The following is a 20,182-nucleotide window of genomic DNA, read 5'->3' as shown; positions in this document are numbered from 1 at the left end:
ACCATTAATGATGTTTTTAGGTATTTCCAGGACAGTCCACCCCACCAGGAGACCCATGCCCCATGCTCTTAAAGCAAGTTTAGATGCTTTTTCTGTCACTATAGCACACACTCTTTATTCTAGTCAGACTTTTTTCTCTTGCTTTTTCTCTTTCCTCTCCTAGTGGTTTTCCCAAATCACAGGCCCTTCTCTTGATGTCAGTTGTACAAATCTCTCTAGGCCACATGCTGCTTTGAGGGTGAGGCTGGTTTTAGTTAAGACTGTAATTGTCAGCAGTAGGGTGGGAGCCATGCAAGTCCACATCTGCTGAGCTTCTCTGTATTTTGTTGTTGAATTCCAGCAGTTATGCCTGAAGTGTTACAAGTTTGCATGCTCTTCCCACAGGCGAGCCAGGAGGCAAGACGTCAAATATGGAGACCCCATTGCACAATGCTGGGATGTAGAAGACAGTGAGTACTTCACACCTTTCTTGCTTTTTTGTTGCTTTGACAACAGAGTTTGCTGTGAGGGTCTCTGTATGTCTGTGAAAACTTGCTGAGCTTGACAGAATAACACCATTAAAGCAGTTGCCTTTCCCACACTTTGCATGTATTAACCCCTCTGCAGCTAAATTTGCAGAGCCGGGAATGATAAGGGACAGCCAACGTGGGACAGCACCCTCTCATCACTTATGGGCGACCCTCCACAGCACTCACTTGGGGGAGGGAGACGCAAAACCATCACACATATCCCTACAAGTAGCTAATGAGATGTGTGTGATGTTTCATCCAGAAACTGGAGAGATAATCCCACAAGGAAACCCACAGGGGTGAATGGGGAACACGCCATCTTCTCCTTTCCTGCTGCATAAACTTGACATGAGTCCCAAGGCCCATCTGCAGCTTGCCAAACCAGCCCCTTCCCTTCCCCGCAGCTACTTAAATACTCCTGTTATTAACAATAGCCTACCCCCACTTCCCTGTCAGCTTCCCCCTCCCTTTCCCACACCCTCTTTTCGGATGCCAAAGGGTCTGGCTTGCTCCTTTGGCAACTGCAGCACTTCTCTTACAGCGAGCACTGTCAGTATGAAATCCTGCGGTTACGCGGCAATCTCTGCGGCAGCATAAAATAAATGAAAAGCATTCAAAACCAAGCTTGGGTTTGTCTAGGGCTCTTCTAGCTGCTTATTAAAGCAAACAACCCAGTCAAAACAGTATTGATTGTATTGCTGCGCCAAACGTTTGGTTCAGGATGAGCCACCGCTTCCCATTGATCTCTGGTTATTTTTGTGCTGCTGCAGTGCTGGGTGCCTGCCGCAGGTCTCGGCATGAGTCAGTGCAGAAACCGGAGCTGCTCACCACAGGATCAAAGCTTTAAGTCTGTTGCACAGTACAGAGGGCTCTGATTGTACATGTGTGCTTGCAGACATAGTTAAAAAGTCAGGGTAAAATTCCATTAAAGTCAATGACAAAACTGCTGTTCATTCTCAAAAGCCGGAATTTCCTTGCTTTCTTCTTACCATAGCTCTCCAAACAGTGGTATCTGAGACTGTGCAAAGCTCAAGGTTAGAGAAACCCTAGCAGAAAGGCTGACAATGTCACATTTTCTTGGAAGGATAAAGAGATGCTGGAAGAGGTGGCTTACTAGTCAAATGTAAAATGACTTAACACAGAAACTGGCATTACTCTTTTGCCCCAGTGTAGCGCCGCCAATAGAAATTTTATCCAACTTGGGATGACTCCTGTGTGCCATAAATCCATGAAGCTGACCTGTGCCACTTCAGGCTCTGGGCTTATTTATGCCATTTACGATAATTAATAACATTATGGCCCCAAAACCTATTTAAATTCAGTGCTCCACTATGTGAGATTCCCTCTCAGAAACTTCATTGGCTGAATGAAGTTGTTTGGCTGTACTGAAATCTCAGTGGCACAGTGAAATAGAAGAAAAGTATTTAATATGGAGAGCTTGAATTTCTATAGATCTCATATAGGTACTTATTATATGGAAAAAATAATCCAAAACTGTATTCATTTTTTTGTTGAGCTAACTTTTGATTTAGGAGATGCCACTGCTTTCACCTTCCCTTCTATTATTGGCAGGGTATAAGAAACAGCTTTAGTCCAATGATAAGGCCGATAAGACACAGATAAGACAGACTGGAAAGGGAAATGGAGATGCAGAGATTAGAAATTACTTGCTCAGGTTTACAGAAGGCCAAGAATTGAGCCCAGATCTGCTCATGGCTCCTTCAGCGTTTGTTCTGAAACATCCTGCAGAGCGCATTTCAAATTATGCTGAAGGAAGGTAAACTTCAGTTTACTTTAGCCCTGTGACTCTTCTAAAGTGTTTGGGATGAACAAACCAGACCATCCAATCTACATTTAGCAGCTTTAGCTCAGGTTTAATAGTTGCATTACTTAAAGGAAAAACACAAGTCAGATTTTAAATTCCTCAAAGGTGAAAGCCTCAACTTTAAAACAGAGCAAGCTCATGATACAGATTTTATTGACCTCCTTAAAAACCAGTTGCACTAAAGGAAGGTTAGCAGCCGCCTCTAAATCCTCATAGTTATAGTTTAAGCTAAAAGTTAAGTTTCCTTTTGCTTTTTTATAATTCAGTCACTCTTGCAGCATCTGTTCTGAATCAGGCTATTTTCCCATTGCTTTAAAAAACAGGTCAGGGTTAATCTCCTGTGCCATGTTTGCTTTCCAGGCATTAGTCATGAAACTGCTGATGAAAAGGTGATTTTTGGCATTGAATTTAATTCAACTTTTCTGGAATGTATTCCTAAGTCCCAGCAAGCCTCTATTAGGTGGTATATTCAGCGCTCTGGAGAAGAACATCGAGAAGAGGTAAGTTATAGTCATCAAGGCAAGTTTCCTCTATAGAGCATTCAGCTGAGCATTGAAAGGCAGGAGTTATTGGGATTAGTCAATGTTTTACTTTTCCTTGCCTCACCTTAGGTATCACATAGCATTCTGGTATCACCATTTGGGGCATGCAGTGGGGAAGAGAGAAGCCATTTGCACTGTGTCATAAGTAGATTTAGATATTTATTTTGACTTACATGCTCATTCTATTGAAAAAAAAAAAAAAGAAGAAAAGATAAATTAGGCTTTTATTAGTGGTAAAAAAATCCAAGTAATGAAAAAGAAAAATCCTTTTTGTCCTGTAATTAACACTAACACAACAACTATTTCTGTAGGTAAATGTATGTTCTAAGCCCTTTGTTTTAATAAAGTCTCTGCTTCATTTAGTGTCTGATTGCATTCCCTTATCGTGTTAACCAGTGTAGTTAAGAATTGCATGTATTGCTTGCTGATTCTCTTCACCTCTCCCCAGAGAAGGAATATTCTGTGTTCTTGTTAGTGGAGTCTGAGAATTTTCTTCAATGTCACTCTGAGCTGGTGCAGACCTGTCAGGTTAAAAACTTGCACCTTGCAATTGGAGTAGAAAGCGGTGAAAACTCTGATGGCCCTTAATTCCTGCAGGAGGCAGCTTTGGGGTCCTCACTGGTGGAGAAGCCCTGGAGAATCCTCCAGGTCCCTTTCCTGCTGACTCTTCTCTGAGCTAGTGACAAAGGGGCCCTCTGACTTGCCCAAAAGGTCAATACACCAGGACTGGTTTGGACTGGGTTTGAATGACTTTCAAACCTTAGGAGTTTTCATAGCCTTTCTCTTACATGAGTAATTTTGTGTCTGAGGCCAAGTCCTGCTGTGATGGCAACCATGGCAACGGGGAGGGAGGAAGGAAAAGAAGTGCCCTTTCAAATGAGCTGGTCCCAGGTGTTAGATACGCTTTTTTGTTGAATGCTCATCCGAGACAAAAATTAGTTTAAATGACAGGAACTATCAAACTCCCAACCGGTGTTCCACTCTCAATGGTAATTCATCCTATGAGACTTTCTGAGGGCAGAAAATATACTGGTTCTCTCTAAAGGCTGGGGAGATGCAGGCAAGGGCAGGTGCCCATCAGAGCATCCCTTTTGGTTGAGATGTGACTCATGGCAGAAGTCCCAAAGTTACAACTCCAGTCATGTCTTGGCCCAGAAAGCCAGAGTAAGGGGATAAAGAGCACTTCTGATTTTCCACCAGATAAGACAAAAAACCCCACAAGGCTGTATATTGTCTATGACACTACGGTACTTTTAATTTACTCCTCTTTCTCTTACTCATTTTTTGGATTGGCAAAGATTCGTTCCTCTGCTGAGAATAAAAACTGCATGAATTTACAGATACAGCGCTTCCCACAGCATGCACTAAATATCAAAGGAAAGAGATTACTGGTTTGAAATACCACCTCGAACCTCCATTACAGTCCACACATGGAAAAAAAATGAGATCATCTGATCAGCTGGCCAGGCACACTCACAGCCGCAGGTAGTTGAAGTGAAAACCCAGTCAGAAGTATATCAGCCTTTAAAGACCTGTGGGCATTCATTGTTTGTGCTTTAATTGATTTACCTTTAACTGTCCTGGGCAGAAGACTCTGTGCTCTACTTCCCTAAGGCAGCAGTTCGTAAATGCACTTAACATATTTGATCAGGGAAAGCACTTGCTTAATTCTAACCATGCATTTAAGACTCATTTTTAAGTAAATTTAAGCAGATAGTTAACAGGAGATTCTTTAATTTTGTTTTAATTTGTTTTTTTGGGGGGGAGGGATGTTCTTTTTTCTTTTTTCTGAACAGGAAGCTATACTAAGTTTTGAGGAGACTCAAAATCATTGTTTAAAACAATGTATTGCAACTGTAGCATGTGCCTGAGCTTCTCAAAAAGAGCTACAAACTTTGCATAAAGCAGCCAGTTCCCTATGAAGAACGTAGTATTTCTACATCATAAGAAGTTACAATTTCAAGATTGAAAGCCTGTTTTGAAAGGCTGCTTTTGAATTTTATCCCTGTCAATTTACAGGGAAAACAGTTGATTTTCTCATAAATCACAGGTTCAAACAGGCCTCTGAAGGTCAGGAAGCCAAGCTCAAGCTATCTTTCTTATTCGATTGTAGAACAAACTGCAGGTCAAACCAACTTGTGAACAAAATTAGGGCAGGCTAACCTGTATAGCATAGCCTAAGTTAAGGCTACATTATATTTTGCCATGCTTTTTTATATCCAGAATGTTCACTCTGGCAGCGACTGCCCCCTGCTACTTGTTCTTGGCCAAATGACAGCATGGTGATGTCCAGTACTGCAGGACTGCCTAATGCACCAAGGATGTGCACACAGAGAGTAAGGGAATGCGTGCATCTGTGGGATGACATTTGAAGCTCCAGCAAGCACGCAGCATATATCTTTGCACATTAGCAGCCTTCCACAGCAATGTTTACTGGGCTTGCTCTGTGTAAACAGTCTGACATCTGTTTGTATGAGAAAAGTAAAGCTTTGCTAAAAGGCTAGATTAACCTTTGAGGCAAATTTAGAAGAAAATTAGAAGGCGAAATCTGCGGACAGATTTTCTACATTATGAATGCTAACAGTAGGCAAATAGCTTTTTACCACTTATTGTCCCTAAAGCCATAGCAGTGTTTCTGTGATCTAGCTTTGATAAAATAGAAGTTGGAGCACATGTTCTGCAAGTCCTTGGGGTGGTTTTGTTAGTTTATTTTTATATATTTTTTTGCAGTCTTTGAAAATAACAGCCTATATAAATGCATATGCACACACTGATAATTATAGGATCAGATCACTTAAAGGCAGTGTATAGCTATTAGTTTTGTTTATTCCTGCCAAAAAATTCCTACAGTAACTGAATTTCTAGTATTTTGACCTTAAGAACTTGAAGTCCTTCTTAGCAAACTCAGCTTGCACATCTTGAATCAACATAGTGGGAGATAGCACTTTTAGAAGGGGAAAAGAGAAAAAAAAAAGAAGCTCTTTTGGTTTAATTTGGGTGGGTTTTTTTTTTTAAGATAAAGATACTAGTCTGAAAGTGTCACATTTTCAAATACATATACCTAAAGTTAGATTGCAAATTTCATATATGGCTACCTAAATAAATGGCTGGGTCTGTAGATATCCAGAGCAATCACTCCTCCTATTAGATAGAATAAGGGTATTTGCAGGTTAAAATGTTAATCCTTTGTTAATTTGAGGATCCAGAAATCGAGGTTTTTGAGGTTTTCTAATTTAACTTATTAGTGAAAATTAATCATCAGTATTAGAGCCTAATTGGAGGCCTTCCTAGAAAATCCAAAGATCAGCAGAGCAATTGACTTTCTCCTTAAAGTACTTCAATTTGACAGAAATACCATATGTGAAAGAAACTGTGTGGTCGTATTTAACATAAAGCTCAATCTTTGCTCAGCCAATGCCTTACCATAACTTTTCCCATTACAATTACATTTTCTGCTCTCTCCCTCCCTTCCTGCAGCAGGTTTCTCAAGTAACACTGTGCGTTATTTTAGCGCATGTCTTAGTGGTGTAACTTATTGTGATGATGATACCATGCTTTGCAAATTACTCCATGCACCTGGAACTTAGGTTATGGACTTTTAGTTCCAGGGCTGGAATCGTAATGTCTCAGCAAGTCTTTAAACCTGGCTTTACAAATAGACGTCTTTGCACTGTCCCGGACATGCACTACAGCTTCCTGAGGGAAGGAAAAGGGCAAAATCCAGACTAGATGGGAAGCATTTGTCCCAGCAGGATGTCCCTGACATTTCACCCTTGGGGTCATGGTTCAGAATGTGACTTCCAGGCAAAGCAACCTGTGGGGAGGGACAGGATCTCCTGTGGTACAGGAGCTGTCACCAGGTCATTTTGCTGCCAGTGGGAGTACATTTCCCTGTAGTTTGGGGCTGTTTTAAGGTCAGGAGTCAAATATTTAGTGCTTTTGTGTTTAGTGTTCCTCACGCAGTTGATCACGTTTGTTCCTGTGCGTGCAGGGTTAGTCACTGAGATGAGGGAGTGCAATTCAGTGGCTAGAGTTCATAAAAAAAAGTGGAGATGTCATCTGTTCATAATGTTAAACTGTTGAAGTTTTCTGAAGCTTAAAACAGATATTTATTTCTCAAAGAAATTCCTATGTGTTATGCTATGTATATAATAGGTGTCAGGACTGCAAAAAGCAACTACATGACTCCCAACAAAGCCATTAATTTTGGTGCCCCATGGCTTTGAAAAGTATTAGCCCCCTCCTGCTTTAGGCTGTGCTTTAACCCAAGTTTCCTGCAGTTCCAGGTCTGCCAAGCTGCCACCTCTCCTTGCAGGGGATGGAACAAACCATATGGTCTGAAGTGACAGAATAGGTGCAGATCACTCTTAACTCTTTCCTTCCTGATCTATTCATACTTGGGGGTGAAAATAAATCCACCAAAAGGCAGGAGGACATTCCAGTTTCTTCCTCAGTGGTCCTCACCCTTTCCATTTTCCTGCCCCGCAGCCCTGAGCTGGATTTTCAGAGGGACCCAGTTTAACGAGCATCTGATGGTTGGTAGGTACAAAAGTTTGACCCACTTTTGGACAGGACATCTTGCCAAGCACAAGCTTGTGACCTAGCTACCCCATTAGAGCAAAGACATGTTTCCATTCCACATTTTAGCCAGACTGTGAAGACATATTTCAGTTTATCCAAAACATAAGTTTCCATCTTTTTGTGGCTGGAGATTTTTGCATCATGATGGTAACTTTTCCTGTTACAAACATCTGGTCAGCAGCATCTTGTGAATAAAGGTCAGAGATTCAGTGACAGTCCTGGAATCTGAGTTGAATGAGACCGAGGATTGAGTTTCCGGTAGTACCTTCTCTTAGATGAGTGTATTATAGTGTTTGAATCCTTAGGTCAAGGAGAAAGAGATTGAGAGTGGGAAAAATAAGAAGAGAGTCATTCTGCAGCTCAGGGACTACTTACAGCTTTCATGCTTTCACTCTTCTACTTTATTATATTACTCATTGGCTTTTTTTTCCCACTAATGCCTTGAGATTCTTAAGTAAGACTAATATTTTTGACAGTTTCTCAGAGGAAAAAAAAAAGAAGTAACTGAGCTTGGATATAGCTCATGACATTTCTGCTTTGATTTAGATATACTGGGGAGGCAGGAGTTTAAAATTTAGTCTCAGAATAAGAAGTTAGCTTCACCTTGAAAGTAATAGGAATCATGCGTTTCCATAATGGCATTGTACTAGCAATACGTTCTTCATTTTTCCTGTGGAAAAAGAAGAAAAGAGATATTAAGTTTACAGCAGTGTTGGCGTTAGATTATTATTTTCCCAGTATAAGAGAAACAAAATTATATGGAACTAATGGAAAGAAAAAAAACCAACTCAGAGTGTTCTTTATTTGTAGTCAAATGATGAAGATGAAGAAGAAAACAGTAGAAAAATACAGACGAATGTGAATTCTCAGCAAATGTTCCTCATTTTCCTTTCTCTCCCTCTCAATTTGTTCAGGCATTGCAGCTAACCCATGATTGGTCCACCTTTACCTCTTAACATTTTTTTACATGTTGATTAATGAGGGAAGGCAGGCTTTGAAGCCATTTTCTTCTCCCAGACAGGTGCAGTGTTTTAACTGTGAAAGAGTTGACATGTGAATTATTTGTAAAGAGGGAGCTATCTAAACACATCATTAGCAAAGGACAAAAGGCATTGACCTAACCTGGTGCCACAGCACTTTCAAATCCTTGGTTGTTTTCCAACTTACTGATTGTTTAAAGATTTGCCACCATTATTGGCAATGCTTGTTTCCTCCATTGTTAAATTCTGTTTGTGAAAATCAAGCATTCGGTTTGCATGGAGATATTTTCCCTTTGTCAGATATTGCCATTATCTATTGCATATGCCATAATTCAGGTAATGTAACTTTAGGCAAACATCATGAAGGATGGATAGTACAACTTGTTGATAAAACACTCTAAAAAATGTGCTCCCACTCCACGAAGAAAAGAAAGTTAATGGTAATCAACTGCTTCATTTTTGTGGTTTATAATTTGTTCCCTATTGAAAAAAACTATGTCTCTCATGTTTAAGTTTTATTGTGTGTTCAAATTTAAGCACGTCAACAAGCTTTTATGAATTGAAGCCTTTGTGCTTCTGAATTGTTAAATCCTATTTACAAATATTTTAGGAGAGTTATTGATTATGACGTGATGGGGGGACTATACACATGGACACAACGATGAATCCACAGTTGACCAAAGGAAAATAATGTCTTTTATCTAACTAGTCTTTTCATTATCCTCAAAATTTAATAAAATATGTTTTACATCTTTAGGTCAGGAACCAAGGAGCACATTAAGCATTCAAGTGAAAGGTTAAAGATCTACTACCAAGTAATGAAATGCCAGGTGTTTATGAAACTCCAGAGCCCTGTGGGGGGAAATGTAGAGAGGAAAGACAGGAAGAGTTCTGAACCTATGGGTAAAACAGCATAAGCAGGATCCCAAAAAGAGAAGTAAGGGAGGGAAACAGTAATGAAGTGTTGCTCAATACATGTGAAATCGGAGCCATAATTTCATCCTGCCAGAGGATAAGAAAGGAATGAACAATGAAGGCACAGAGAAGGAAGAGGTGACAGTCACTGTAAATCAATATCCAAGGTTAAAATAGGACATTCTGTAAGAATGCTGCTTCATTAAAAATAGGAGTCATGATGGGCTGGCATTAAGGGGCACAACCAATTTAGACTCTGTTCACTTTCTCTGTGGTATCCCAAGGCAGATGGGGGGTCAACTCCATCAGTTAACATGTTTACAACTAGAAAGTGACAGCTGCTACACAAGTGGTAAATAGTTATGAGTAGCAGGGTGCTGGACTTGGGGGTCCAGTGATCTTTTCAAGTCTAGATCTGCCATTATTCTGCCTTCTTTTCACTGAAAATAGGCGAAGCCCTGGTGAAGGCTCCTTGGACTGGCACTCAGCCAGCCAAAACAGCCAGCTGGAGTTCTTCCAAGTGTAGGAGGTACACAGCTGTCAAGATGCTCTAGACTACAATACTGGCAGAGCCACTGACAGGCAGATGCTACTGCTGCAATTGCATCAAGCCTTGAGCTCAAAGAGATCTGTCCTGTTTTCACTCAGACAATGTGGGAATTTGGTCTTTGCATAACGCCTTAGGAAACCCAAATGCCTGGAAATTAGCTGCTTCTTCCCATCTTTTCCCCTAAGTTTCTCAAACTTGGACTTCATGTTGCATGAAACTTGGGCAGAAGTAAGAGGGGCTTCTTTGTTATATTGCACCAGCCAAGCCTCTGAGCCCTCCCACCTGGGTCTTGTTCCTGTTTCTTTCTGCAGGATCCAGTACCACAAGGAAAGACCTGCCCCAGAAATATTTCTGCCTACAGCTACTTATTTGTGGATTCATGTATACATTTTATGCTTCTGTTATTGTAAGCAAGGTACATGTACTTGGAATGAACCATCACTAGCTGATAAAATTGAGGATTACTGCCCTATGCTGTAGGTTCTGGCAGTAGAAAATGGGTCTTTTCTAGTCTGTCTCCCTGCTATCTTGTGTGCATGTGCTGTGGTTTGACCATGATTTCTCTGGTTTAAACTCAGTGTAGTAAATCAAAAGTAGCTTGTGCTTATGTAGCACCTGTTGTCAGGACAATCGATTTTCCGAGAATTTCCTGAAATTAGTACGCTTTCACCCTGCTGGTGCCAAGTAGGCATGCTTATATACAGTTTACAAACAATGAAACTAAAGCTCAGGGTTGACCCAACACCATCAGCTGGTGGCAGAAGCCAAAAAATACTTGGCCACAGAACCAGGTAGCCAGAGCCATGTTCTGACCAGGATTTTGTAGCAGCTGGTTTCTTGTCTCTGCTGCAGTCAGATCAGAGGTAGTATACAGGCCTATATCCAGCCATCCACGTATCTATCTACCTACCTACCTATCTATCTGTCTGTCTGTCTACATATCTACCTTCCTACCTACCTAAAGTTACTGAAGACTGTTACAGCTCATACAGTAGCAAGCCAAAGTCTCTCTCTCTGTGCATACGTTATATATATGCATATTGCTTTTTAATGGTGATCTCCAAATGGTCTCTCAAATTATTTAACCCTTCCAAAGTCATTATTATAGAAACTTAGAAAAGGGTAAAGCTAAAAGCCCTAGGAGGTTATGTCATCTATCTCTTTACTCCAGGAGACCCTATTGTGATAAAGTACTAGAATCATAACAGATGGATTGTATGTATGTATATATTTTTTCCCATGAAATAGAAGAGGGAATCATGTGCAGATTTTTTACATAAAGCAACAGTGTGTAGCTTACCCACTGTGAATAAATCTAATTTAGTCGTCTTTATGCCTCCCTGATCTTCACCCTCTGAGTTTTGCTGCAGAGTCAGATGTGCACTCTGGGAAACCTTCCAGATTCTGTGTTGGTTCTCTCTGTCCCTAATCCCCACTTCTTAAACCCACTTCTCAGCCGTGTGCTGATGTTTTTCTGTGTTCTAGCAATGGCACCAGCAGTGCTGAGGCTGGCTGTGAGGCCTTGGCTCTGCTTCAGGCTGCTCAAGCAGCACTGGGGCACGTCTGATGCCATTGTTTTCTGCAGCCTCTGTGCGGCAGCAGAACATAGCGTGCCAGAGGTGACAGCTCCGGACTAGATCAGCATCATTTTCAAAGGATATTCTGGTGTTGGGCACTGGGAGTTAGGGGTCTTGCTTTCTACTTCCACTTCTGCTACTAATCTTTATATGATCTTTAGCAAATCACTTACCTGCTATGTTTCTGTCGTGGTTTAAGCCCAGCCGGCAACTTGGAACCACGCAGCCGCTCGCTCACTCCCCCCTCTTTTTCTTCCTTTTTAATCACATCTCAATGAGTCAAAGCCAGGATCAACTTCCTTTTGAAAAACACAGTTGAAGAAGATCAGAATCACAGCATTCCACTTTAAAATTCAGTAGTAGTATATATTTTCAGTGTAATAGGGGCTCAGCGCTCCAGATATATACAAGCACAGTGGTATATTGGATGCATTACAGATACCTCAAGAAAAGCAGTTAAAAAATTAATAGGATTTGTGGCACTAAATAGCTACCCTTACTTGGAGAATGTAGACTTATTGCTTTGTAGTGTGATGAGTGTTACTGTCCTTTTACACACGTGTCCTTTCACAGCATGTCATACTCTGTTTGTGCTGATGAAACTCACCTGTCACATTCTTCTTTTGTCCAATCCCGCAGCTGAAGGCTGACGAAAGGATCATCAAAACAGAGCATGGGCTGCTGATCCGCAGCTTGCAAAGAAGGGATGCGGGAGCCTATTTCTGCAAAGCCCAGGAGCACACTTTTGTCCATACTATTGTGAAGCTGAATTTAAATGTCATTGAGAACGGGCAAATGGAAAGCACGCAGAAAACTGAGGATGAGGAGGGCCGGGTGAGGGATTTGCTGACAGAGTCCCGGCTGAGGTACAAGGACTACATCCAGCTTGTCAGCAGCCCCAGCTTTAGCCTGGATGAGTACTGTGAACAGATGTGGCACCGGGAGAAGCGGCGGCAGCGGAACAAAGGTGGTGCCAAGTGGAAGCATGTGCAGGAAATGAAAAAAAAGCGGAACCGAAGGCACCATGAGCCAGCCAGGCCACCATCTACGTAGTTTGTAAATGTTATTTAAAGAAAGGACATATTCCATGGAAAAAAAAAAAAACCCAAATACTGTGTTCTGGTTTTGTGCATCTTGCCTATGAATTAGTACTGCTTCTTATTGAAATCAGATAACTCACCATCACTATTAATCTGTATGAGACTGTACATGGGGATTTGATACCAAATGAGACGTTCCATATTGGAGTACCACACAGCAGGCAATAATTTCAAATGCATTCATTAAAAAGAAAAGATGTACACTTTTAGCTGATTTCCAGGTAGCCTGAGGCTACATGAGCTGTGTTCTGTACTTTCTGATAACTTTCACATAGGATTTAGTGTCCGTGTTCCCATGTTAATATTTGCTGCCACATTCCACCCCAGAGGTGGCTACATTTCAGGAGAGTGCAGATGTATTTCTAGTTCTTTGGCATCTTTCTGAAAAAGAAATGTGGTAGAAATGTGTGACAGATCTGCAAAAATACCCTCTAATTTACCCATTGGGCTTGTATACAAGCACAAGGGTGGGGTTTGCTAGCACAGAGAGGCACAGCAAAAAATCAAATTAAGTATTGGCTTAGGGACAGCATTCATTCTCCCTATAAAAAAAGAGAAAGCATAATAGTTTAAGAGAGGAGAATTATTGAGCGTTACTCATTAGAGTTTGAGTAGCCTCCAGTTTGAAGTCCATCTGCTGAAAGAAATGTTGACTTTAATTGAAACTGCCACCGAGATGCTTGGGAGTAGATTTCCTAAGTGGTCTGTGGGAGGTATGTGCGTAAATCCTATTAACAAATAACAGGATTCCTGCCTGCACATCTCCTATCTCTCCAAAGGTTTGACTTTGTCTGTTTCTCTGGCCCTTTGCTAGCTTTGTTTTATGCAGAGGGAAGAAAAATAAAAGACAACAACAAAGCTAAAACAAAAGACGATGAGGGAAGATATTTAGTGGCTAAGACCAGTGCTCTTACACAGAGCTGACATTCCTCAGATGTGTGTATTCTTTGGGATTTTCTCCCAAAGGTCTTATGTATTTTTAAGTTGAAAATTTGCATTGTTGGGATTAATACTTTTATTATAATTAAATAAAACAAAAGGTGTCCATGTGTAAATAAAACCTGTAAGTTAGAAATTTGGTATATACCACAATTTCATTTGTAAAGTGTTCCTTGTTCCTTGGTTCATATTTTGGTTTTAATAGTGTAAATTTTTCCATACAAGCAAGAAAAACTGGCCTCATTCTTACCTATTTTGCATCAACATGATTTCATTGATTTTATTCCTGATATGCAGCAACAAACACAAGCTCAAAATCAGGCCTACTGCCTCTTCTCATGAGTCACAGCCCCCCTTTCCTCTCTTCCATCTAACCTCCCTCATTTTGCCTTTCACGGCTTTTTGAGTGTGAAATGACAAATTAGCCACTTCCTCACATGGAAGAGAGCTTTGATGGATACCAAAACGACAGGCTTTACTTGTTTCTCATGCATTCTACAGATCTTGAGAGCAAAGTCTGTGGGAAACCCGTGTAATTGGTGTGCACCTCATTAAGGAACCAAAAACGTTGGCTCTGAAAGTTGTAGATTCGCCCTCGCCCTTGCTAGTGTTTGTGTGCGCATTCAGTCCCTGGTCTGTAATTGTGTAGGTCCAGTTTACATCGTTGTTCATTTCCTCTCTGTTGAAAGTCAGATATGGCAAAGTGTTTGTCAGATTCAGAAAGAAATCTTGGCTTACCCACGTTTCTTGTAAAACCTGAAAGCTGAGTTTGCATGTGTTGTATAAAAGCCAGCCATACCATATGTCATTAATTTTAGATGCTTTTTTTAATAGAAGATGTGTGAGTTAATTAGGACATACTAGATAGCATGCATACAATGCTTTGATAGTGTAAAGCACTGAGTGCTAACTATTATAAAATAAGTCTGTGGGGGGGAGGGAATTTCTCAGCACAGGACCTTTAATCGGCAGAGAGAGTGATGCTGCAGACATTAACCAGTCATACAGTACTTCGAGAAAACACAGAGGACTTTGTGGCATTTTTGCTGCAAAATAATGTAGGCCAGGCATTTCACAAGAGACTCATCATTTTGGGTACCTTGATTTTAAGGCCAATTAAGACTACTTAAAGGAGGTATGGGGTAGGTATTAAACTACTACATATAAAGCACCCTGTGACAGGGATACTCAATACTCTTGGCTGGAAGGTTATGCTGACACCATACAGAACCTACCTAATTACTCTTTATTAGATTTTTATCAGCCCACAAAGTCCCATATTTCTGACCTGGACATTAAGTAAATGAGTGGAACCACACCAATGTTATGGACTAACAGGTGGTCCTGATTCACATGCACTGGCAAAGGACCTCTTCTCCCCAGTGGTGAGACAGTACTTCAATTATTGCATTTCACACAACTCTCATCACATGTTTGCCTACTTCATAAAAAGCAAATCAATTTCTTCTTCCATATTTTATTCTTCTCCATGAAAACTAAATAATCTGATTTGTGTTAAGATATGACCGGAGGTATGTATTCCATAAATGAACTCACCCGACTGACTTTAGTAAAAGTCTGGGATGACTAAGGGTCTCAGTGCTGGGAGCAATAGATTTAAATGGTTGAATTAAAATATTACTACTCTTAAAAACAACTTTCATTTCTTTTATTTCAAATGTTGTTGCAATGACGTTCTTCTTAAAGAAATGACCTCATCACTCTGGGATAGTGGTAGCATAAAACCCCAAGTGAGATATAAGGCCTCTTCCATCATGGGAAATAAATTCAATATCCTCCAAACCAGTGTGCTGTATTGGTTTCATGCCACCCCAGGGAGCATATTTAATAATATTGCATAGATAAAAGTCTGTGTTTTGATACACTGGGTAAGATGTTTTCTGTACCTGGCAGGGCTAGCACTACTCCTCATGCACAGCACGTGTAGTCATGCAAGGAGGCCAGAGGACCTTGGAGATGGAACGAGAGGTAAAGATCAGGGATCACTGCAGGAGCTGAGGCATAGTTTAGTTAGGCAGGACTCAGCAATGCAAACGCAGGAGTGGGAGCAGGAGGAGCAGTGGGTCCTTCCACCACCTGCAGTCCCAGAGAGTGGTTGGGAGGATGATCTAGGGTAGAAAATATAACAGGAGAAGATCCCCTTCTTTTCAAAGATTTCTATCATCTGTATAATTCAAACGCTCAACTCTAAGATTGCTTAAATTTCAAATCAATGATTTGGGGTTCAGCTGGGCTGCTGTGAGCTGTACTATGAGCCACAACAGGCCCACAGTTAAAATGAAACCGAGCCTTACCTCCTTCAAGAGCTCCATAAAAATGAAGTTAAATGAAGTTAAATGAAGTTTTGGTCCAGAGTGGAAAAAAGTTGCCTCCACCTTAATAACTGTAGGTTTTAAACAGATCCCTTAGTGCATATGATACAACATAGATATTTATTTACATATGCATTCAACTGGGAGTCCAATTATTAATACATTGTCTTTTTCTTCAACAAAACCTTTCCATTGACCCTACACCATCAAAAGGTCAGTGCTGGACTGAAGTGGCTTCAAAGAGATTCTTAGAATAACCAGCACAATGTGAACTGTAGTTATAAAAATGCTGAAAACTGACATAAGCTTTAAAGCCCAACAGGGCCCTAAACTTTGTGGCGTTCTTGCAGTCAGTTAAAATAAAACAGAAAATGGGATTAGCAGAAAAAGGAATAAAGTATTAACACGTATTGTGATAAACTAGTTCCGTTACTGGAAACTGTTCCAACAACAGGTGTGAATGTGTGCTCATGCCATAAGCAAATACTTTTCCAGCAGTTAAACATACATTGCTTGAGGTATCTAAGAACCTGAATACTTTCCTGTTCATAAGTAGATTTTGGACCTGGTTCTTATGTCACTCATGATGAAATAATTAGGTTAAATGCAACAGATTTCCTTGGATTCATATGCTTTTGAGATCAGAAGATCCCTGCAGTTCAAATGCCATGGACCCTTTAATCTATGGGTATTGATGTGCATTTAACATTTTAGATAATGAATTGTTATTTTTACTTATTATTCATGTCATGAGCCCATGTCTCATAATAATGTCTAATATTTATAATGACTAATAGAAATTGAGTTTGCTAATATTTTGTCATATGAGCATATGTGTATAGGATTGCATATACAAATGTCTTATTTTCTGTTTTTTGTAACAGAGGTTAACTTGCAAAAGGCAAATGTGATCTTGAAAGTCAAGGTTCAGCTCAGCTTCCACTGACAGCAGAGATTAAAATCCTTCTGGAACTGAATTGTAGCCTAAATAGATTATAATCTATTTATTGTCTGGTGGTCAAACACCCAAAGCTATGTGTTGTTCTCAAGAGTATATTGGCCTGGTTCTTCTTGCACACAGTTGTAGATGAGATCTGGAGGTCTAAGGAATTACATCTGCATGAATGGAAAATTAAGCCCACATGTGTCTCTGATATATTCTGTTACATTTTATAAACTTTAAATGGTCTCTATTGTAATATTTTACCATAGTGTTGCTAATATTACCCTGAACAAGGCTTCTGTCGTTAACAGAAGTGTGACATTCTTTGCAGTTGTAATCCAGATTTCAAGGTTTGTAAAATAAGTTCATTATAGTAACAAAAAATGAAGGCATGGGAAAAGAGTTTAATTATAAATTCTACAAGGTAGATTTGTAACGATTTATTTCTATATATCAAAATAGCGGTTATCCAAAAATGTGTTAGAAACACCAGTATTTCTTTTCCTTTTTTGGTCAGGTAACAACATACATAACAAATTGTAATCCTGATTTTCTCATTTGCCAATGTGTGGCTGAAACATCTGGTCTGACAGCTGCAGCAAGACTGGGTTTTTACTTGCCTGTTCTTTTCTTCACCAGTTAGGCCCATTGTCTCATGCCTTTGAGACTTTCTGGTTTGTCAGGTAACCCCACTTTTATATGGAGGAATACTTTGTGATTTGATGTTTCCGCAACATATAAACATCCTTACAAAGTCATAGTATCACAGTCTGCCTTCAGATGATGACTTTCCTAAGCATTAGCTTTTGCACTCAGTTGCAGATGCAAGCCAAACACTGTGAGGTAAATTGGAGACCAGATGGGGTTTTCATTTACAAAGGAAATTTTTGGGACTGTAGCTTAGAGCTCTCCTTTCTCTTTTTGCTTATGCGGTTGCTGTGTATAATTCTCCAATTTAAAATCAAAGTCGTTTGTGCTTTAAAGCATAAGATTTTCCATGTGATGTAAAAAAACCCAGAAGAACATTTCCAGGTGATTTTTTTGATCGATATGGACTGCTGGTTAATGGTTTCAAACGGTACAAGCCAAGGAAATAATTTGTCCAGCCGTAGACGGTTGTGATATTTGTAAGGAGCCCAGACACGCTTCAGTTTTGGTGGTGTTTCATATTCTGTTCCCTTTCTCTTATGGTATATAAGTGCTGTGGCTGGGGTTTTGGGGCAGGAGGAGTGGGTTTTTTTTGTGAGGGAGGCTCAAGTAGGGTTTTTTTTGTGAGGGGTTGTTTTGGTGTTTTGTTTTAGTTTGGGGTTTTTGTTGGTTTTGTGTGTATGTGTATGTGTGTGTGTTTGGTTTGCTTTTTGTGTTCTGCTCTTTTTCTTTCATGTTATTTCTCCTACTAAAAGGAATCATGCCCAAAGCCAGATGCTTTCTGGTGGTGCAACATATGATGAAGCAGTAAGAGGAACAGAAGGCTTGGGCAGATATTTCGGTATGGAGTGAACATAGTATATTTACAAAGAGCAAAGTCATCACTTAAATGACTATGCTGAAATTATAAAGACCATAGTGACACTTCTGCGATGATTGAGAATGAGATTGAGGGTAGATTTAGAGAAGGCGTATTTCTTAATTTCTGAAATTTTGTCAATATACAGATCCACAAAATCTGATCTGTTTTTAGGTCTGTTATCTATAGTTGCCAGAAATGTTGAAATAAAAATGCATTAACATAATTTCACAGATTATAAATTTCTAAATTTATTTTCATATTCTGAAATGATTTATTTAAAAAATGCTGTAATTTTCATTTAAAATATTTTCCTTAAAATGTTTTTCACTAAGAGAAGATTTTTTTCTTAAAATACTTTTAAAAATCAGCACTTTAATGTCTCTTCAAAAACATCAGAAAAAATGGGAACTTCTTTGTAAGTGGAAGTGAAAAATATTTTATATTTTCATTTGTTTTCAGAAAAGACAAAAAGCAGCAGCAGAGGTTGTTTGTGTCCTCTTTTGTAGACTTTATGTGACTATATTTAGGGATGTTTTCTGTAGAAATGAATTGTACTAGTTACATTTTAATTCTGCCTGTAAACATATCTTGGATGTAAAAAAATGGATCCAAAACATGAAAAATCTATGAAAATACAAATGAAAAATGAAATTAGATTATCTCCAAATACTTATTTTTTTTTTAAACTTTATATGATCAATGCATCTCCATTCCCTTCTCTCCCAGTGACTATCTATCTCAAGAAGTATATTGGTTGGGAAGAAAGGAAGAGATATAAGAGATATATAAGAGAATATAATCACCAAATTCCAAAATGAAAAGTCACTCTAAATGGACTGGCTGCAATGTTTATGACTAATATCTCACATTTGACCAGTAAGGGCTATATTTTCTCCTAAGGTGAAATTCATCATTCTTTCAGAAGCTCAGCACAGGAATTGTATGTCATACACCTTCTTTTTTGATTTGTAAGGCATGAGTGGTACTTAGTTTGACGCGGTACTTAGGTTGACTTTTTGAGGGAGACTGATTTTCACTCTGTAGAGTAACTATTTCTAGACTAATAAGACTGAAACATTTTAATGAAAGTATCTATTTGTAAGTGGTGCAGCTCATTGAATTGATGTAAGTGAAATATGGCTTAAATAAGCTACGTGTTTGCCATGCCTGCTGTTTTATTAAATCTTCCAATCTTATATGCAAAGGTAACCAAAACAAATGTATATTTTGTGCGTACTACAATAAACTGCACATGCTGAGGTTTTGCTTCTTTTTTAAATCCACGTCAAACTACAGAGTAAAATACGAGATTTCAGAGAAACAAAGTCTGCAGCAGGTCATGAAAATGGCAAAGATATTAATGCAACGTTCAGTAATCTGAAGTTCTTTACTTCAGAAGTCTTGTGTGAGTGAGGACTCTGAGATTCACCCCTCCACTGAGGACGAGCCTAAGGCCAGCAAAGTAAGTCTAGAAAACAGCTCAGAGAAGCCATTGGCCTCAAGGTGATTTAGATTAACACACGCAAAGCAATACACAATAGGCAGCTCTATGCTTATTACTTTAAATTCAATAATGGCTTTTTCATGCATGCATTTCTAGACAATTAGCAACTACCATTGCCCTCAAAGACAGCACTGACATTGTGTTTTACCCTCAAGCCCATGCATCTTGGACTGCCTCAGAAGCACCTTTGGTTCTAAGGAAGTTTGACTGCCTACCACCCCTCAGCGTGTTTTCAGGATGAGGATAATTGCACAGAAGGAAGGGTTGTTAATTTTTTAAATCCCACCTCTGTCCACAGTTGTGGGGAGAAGGAGATTTTAGACAAAAAAATAAAAAAATAAAAACATAGTCTTTAGGCAGGAAAATAAACAGGC

General features: G+C 39.6%; 1 protein-coding gene across 1 annotated transcript; it reads left to right on the top strand.

Moving 5' to 3' along the window:
* Positions 1 to 340: 340 nt before the first annotated feature.
* LOC104411275 (semaphorin-3D-like) lies at positions 341 to 12,902 on the top strand (the record flags this gene model as incomplete). The annotated part of the gene is made up of 3 exons (XM_010021661.1): positions 341 to 449; positions 2,695 to 2,834; positions 12,119 to 12,902. Coding segments are annotated over 3 exons (663 nt in total), but the record flags the coding sequence as incomplete, so codon positions are not given.
* Positions 12,903 to 20,182: the final 7,280 nt, after the last annotated feature.

Source organism: Nestor notabilis, unplaced genomic scaffold (genome assembly GCF_000696875.1).
Source record: "Nestor notabilis isolate BGI_N333 unplaced genomic scaffold, ASM69687v1 scaffold25490, whole genome shotgun sequence".
In the NCBI taxonomy this organism is placed as follows: domain Eukaryota; kingdom Metazoa; phylum Chordata; class Aves; order Psittaciformes; family Psittacidae; genus Nestor; species Nestor notabilis.
This window is presented reverse-complemented; position numbering and strand designations above follow the sequence as displayed.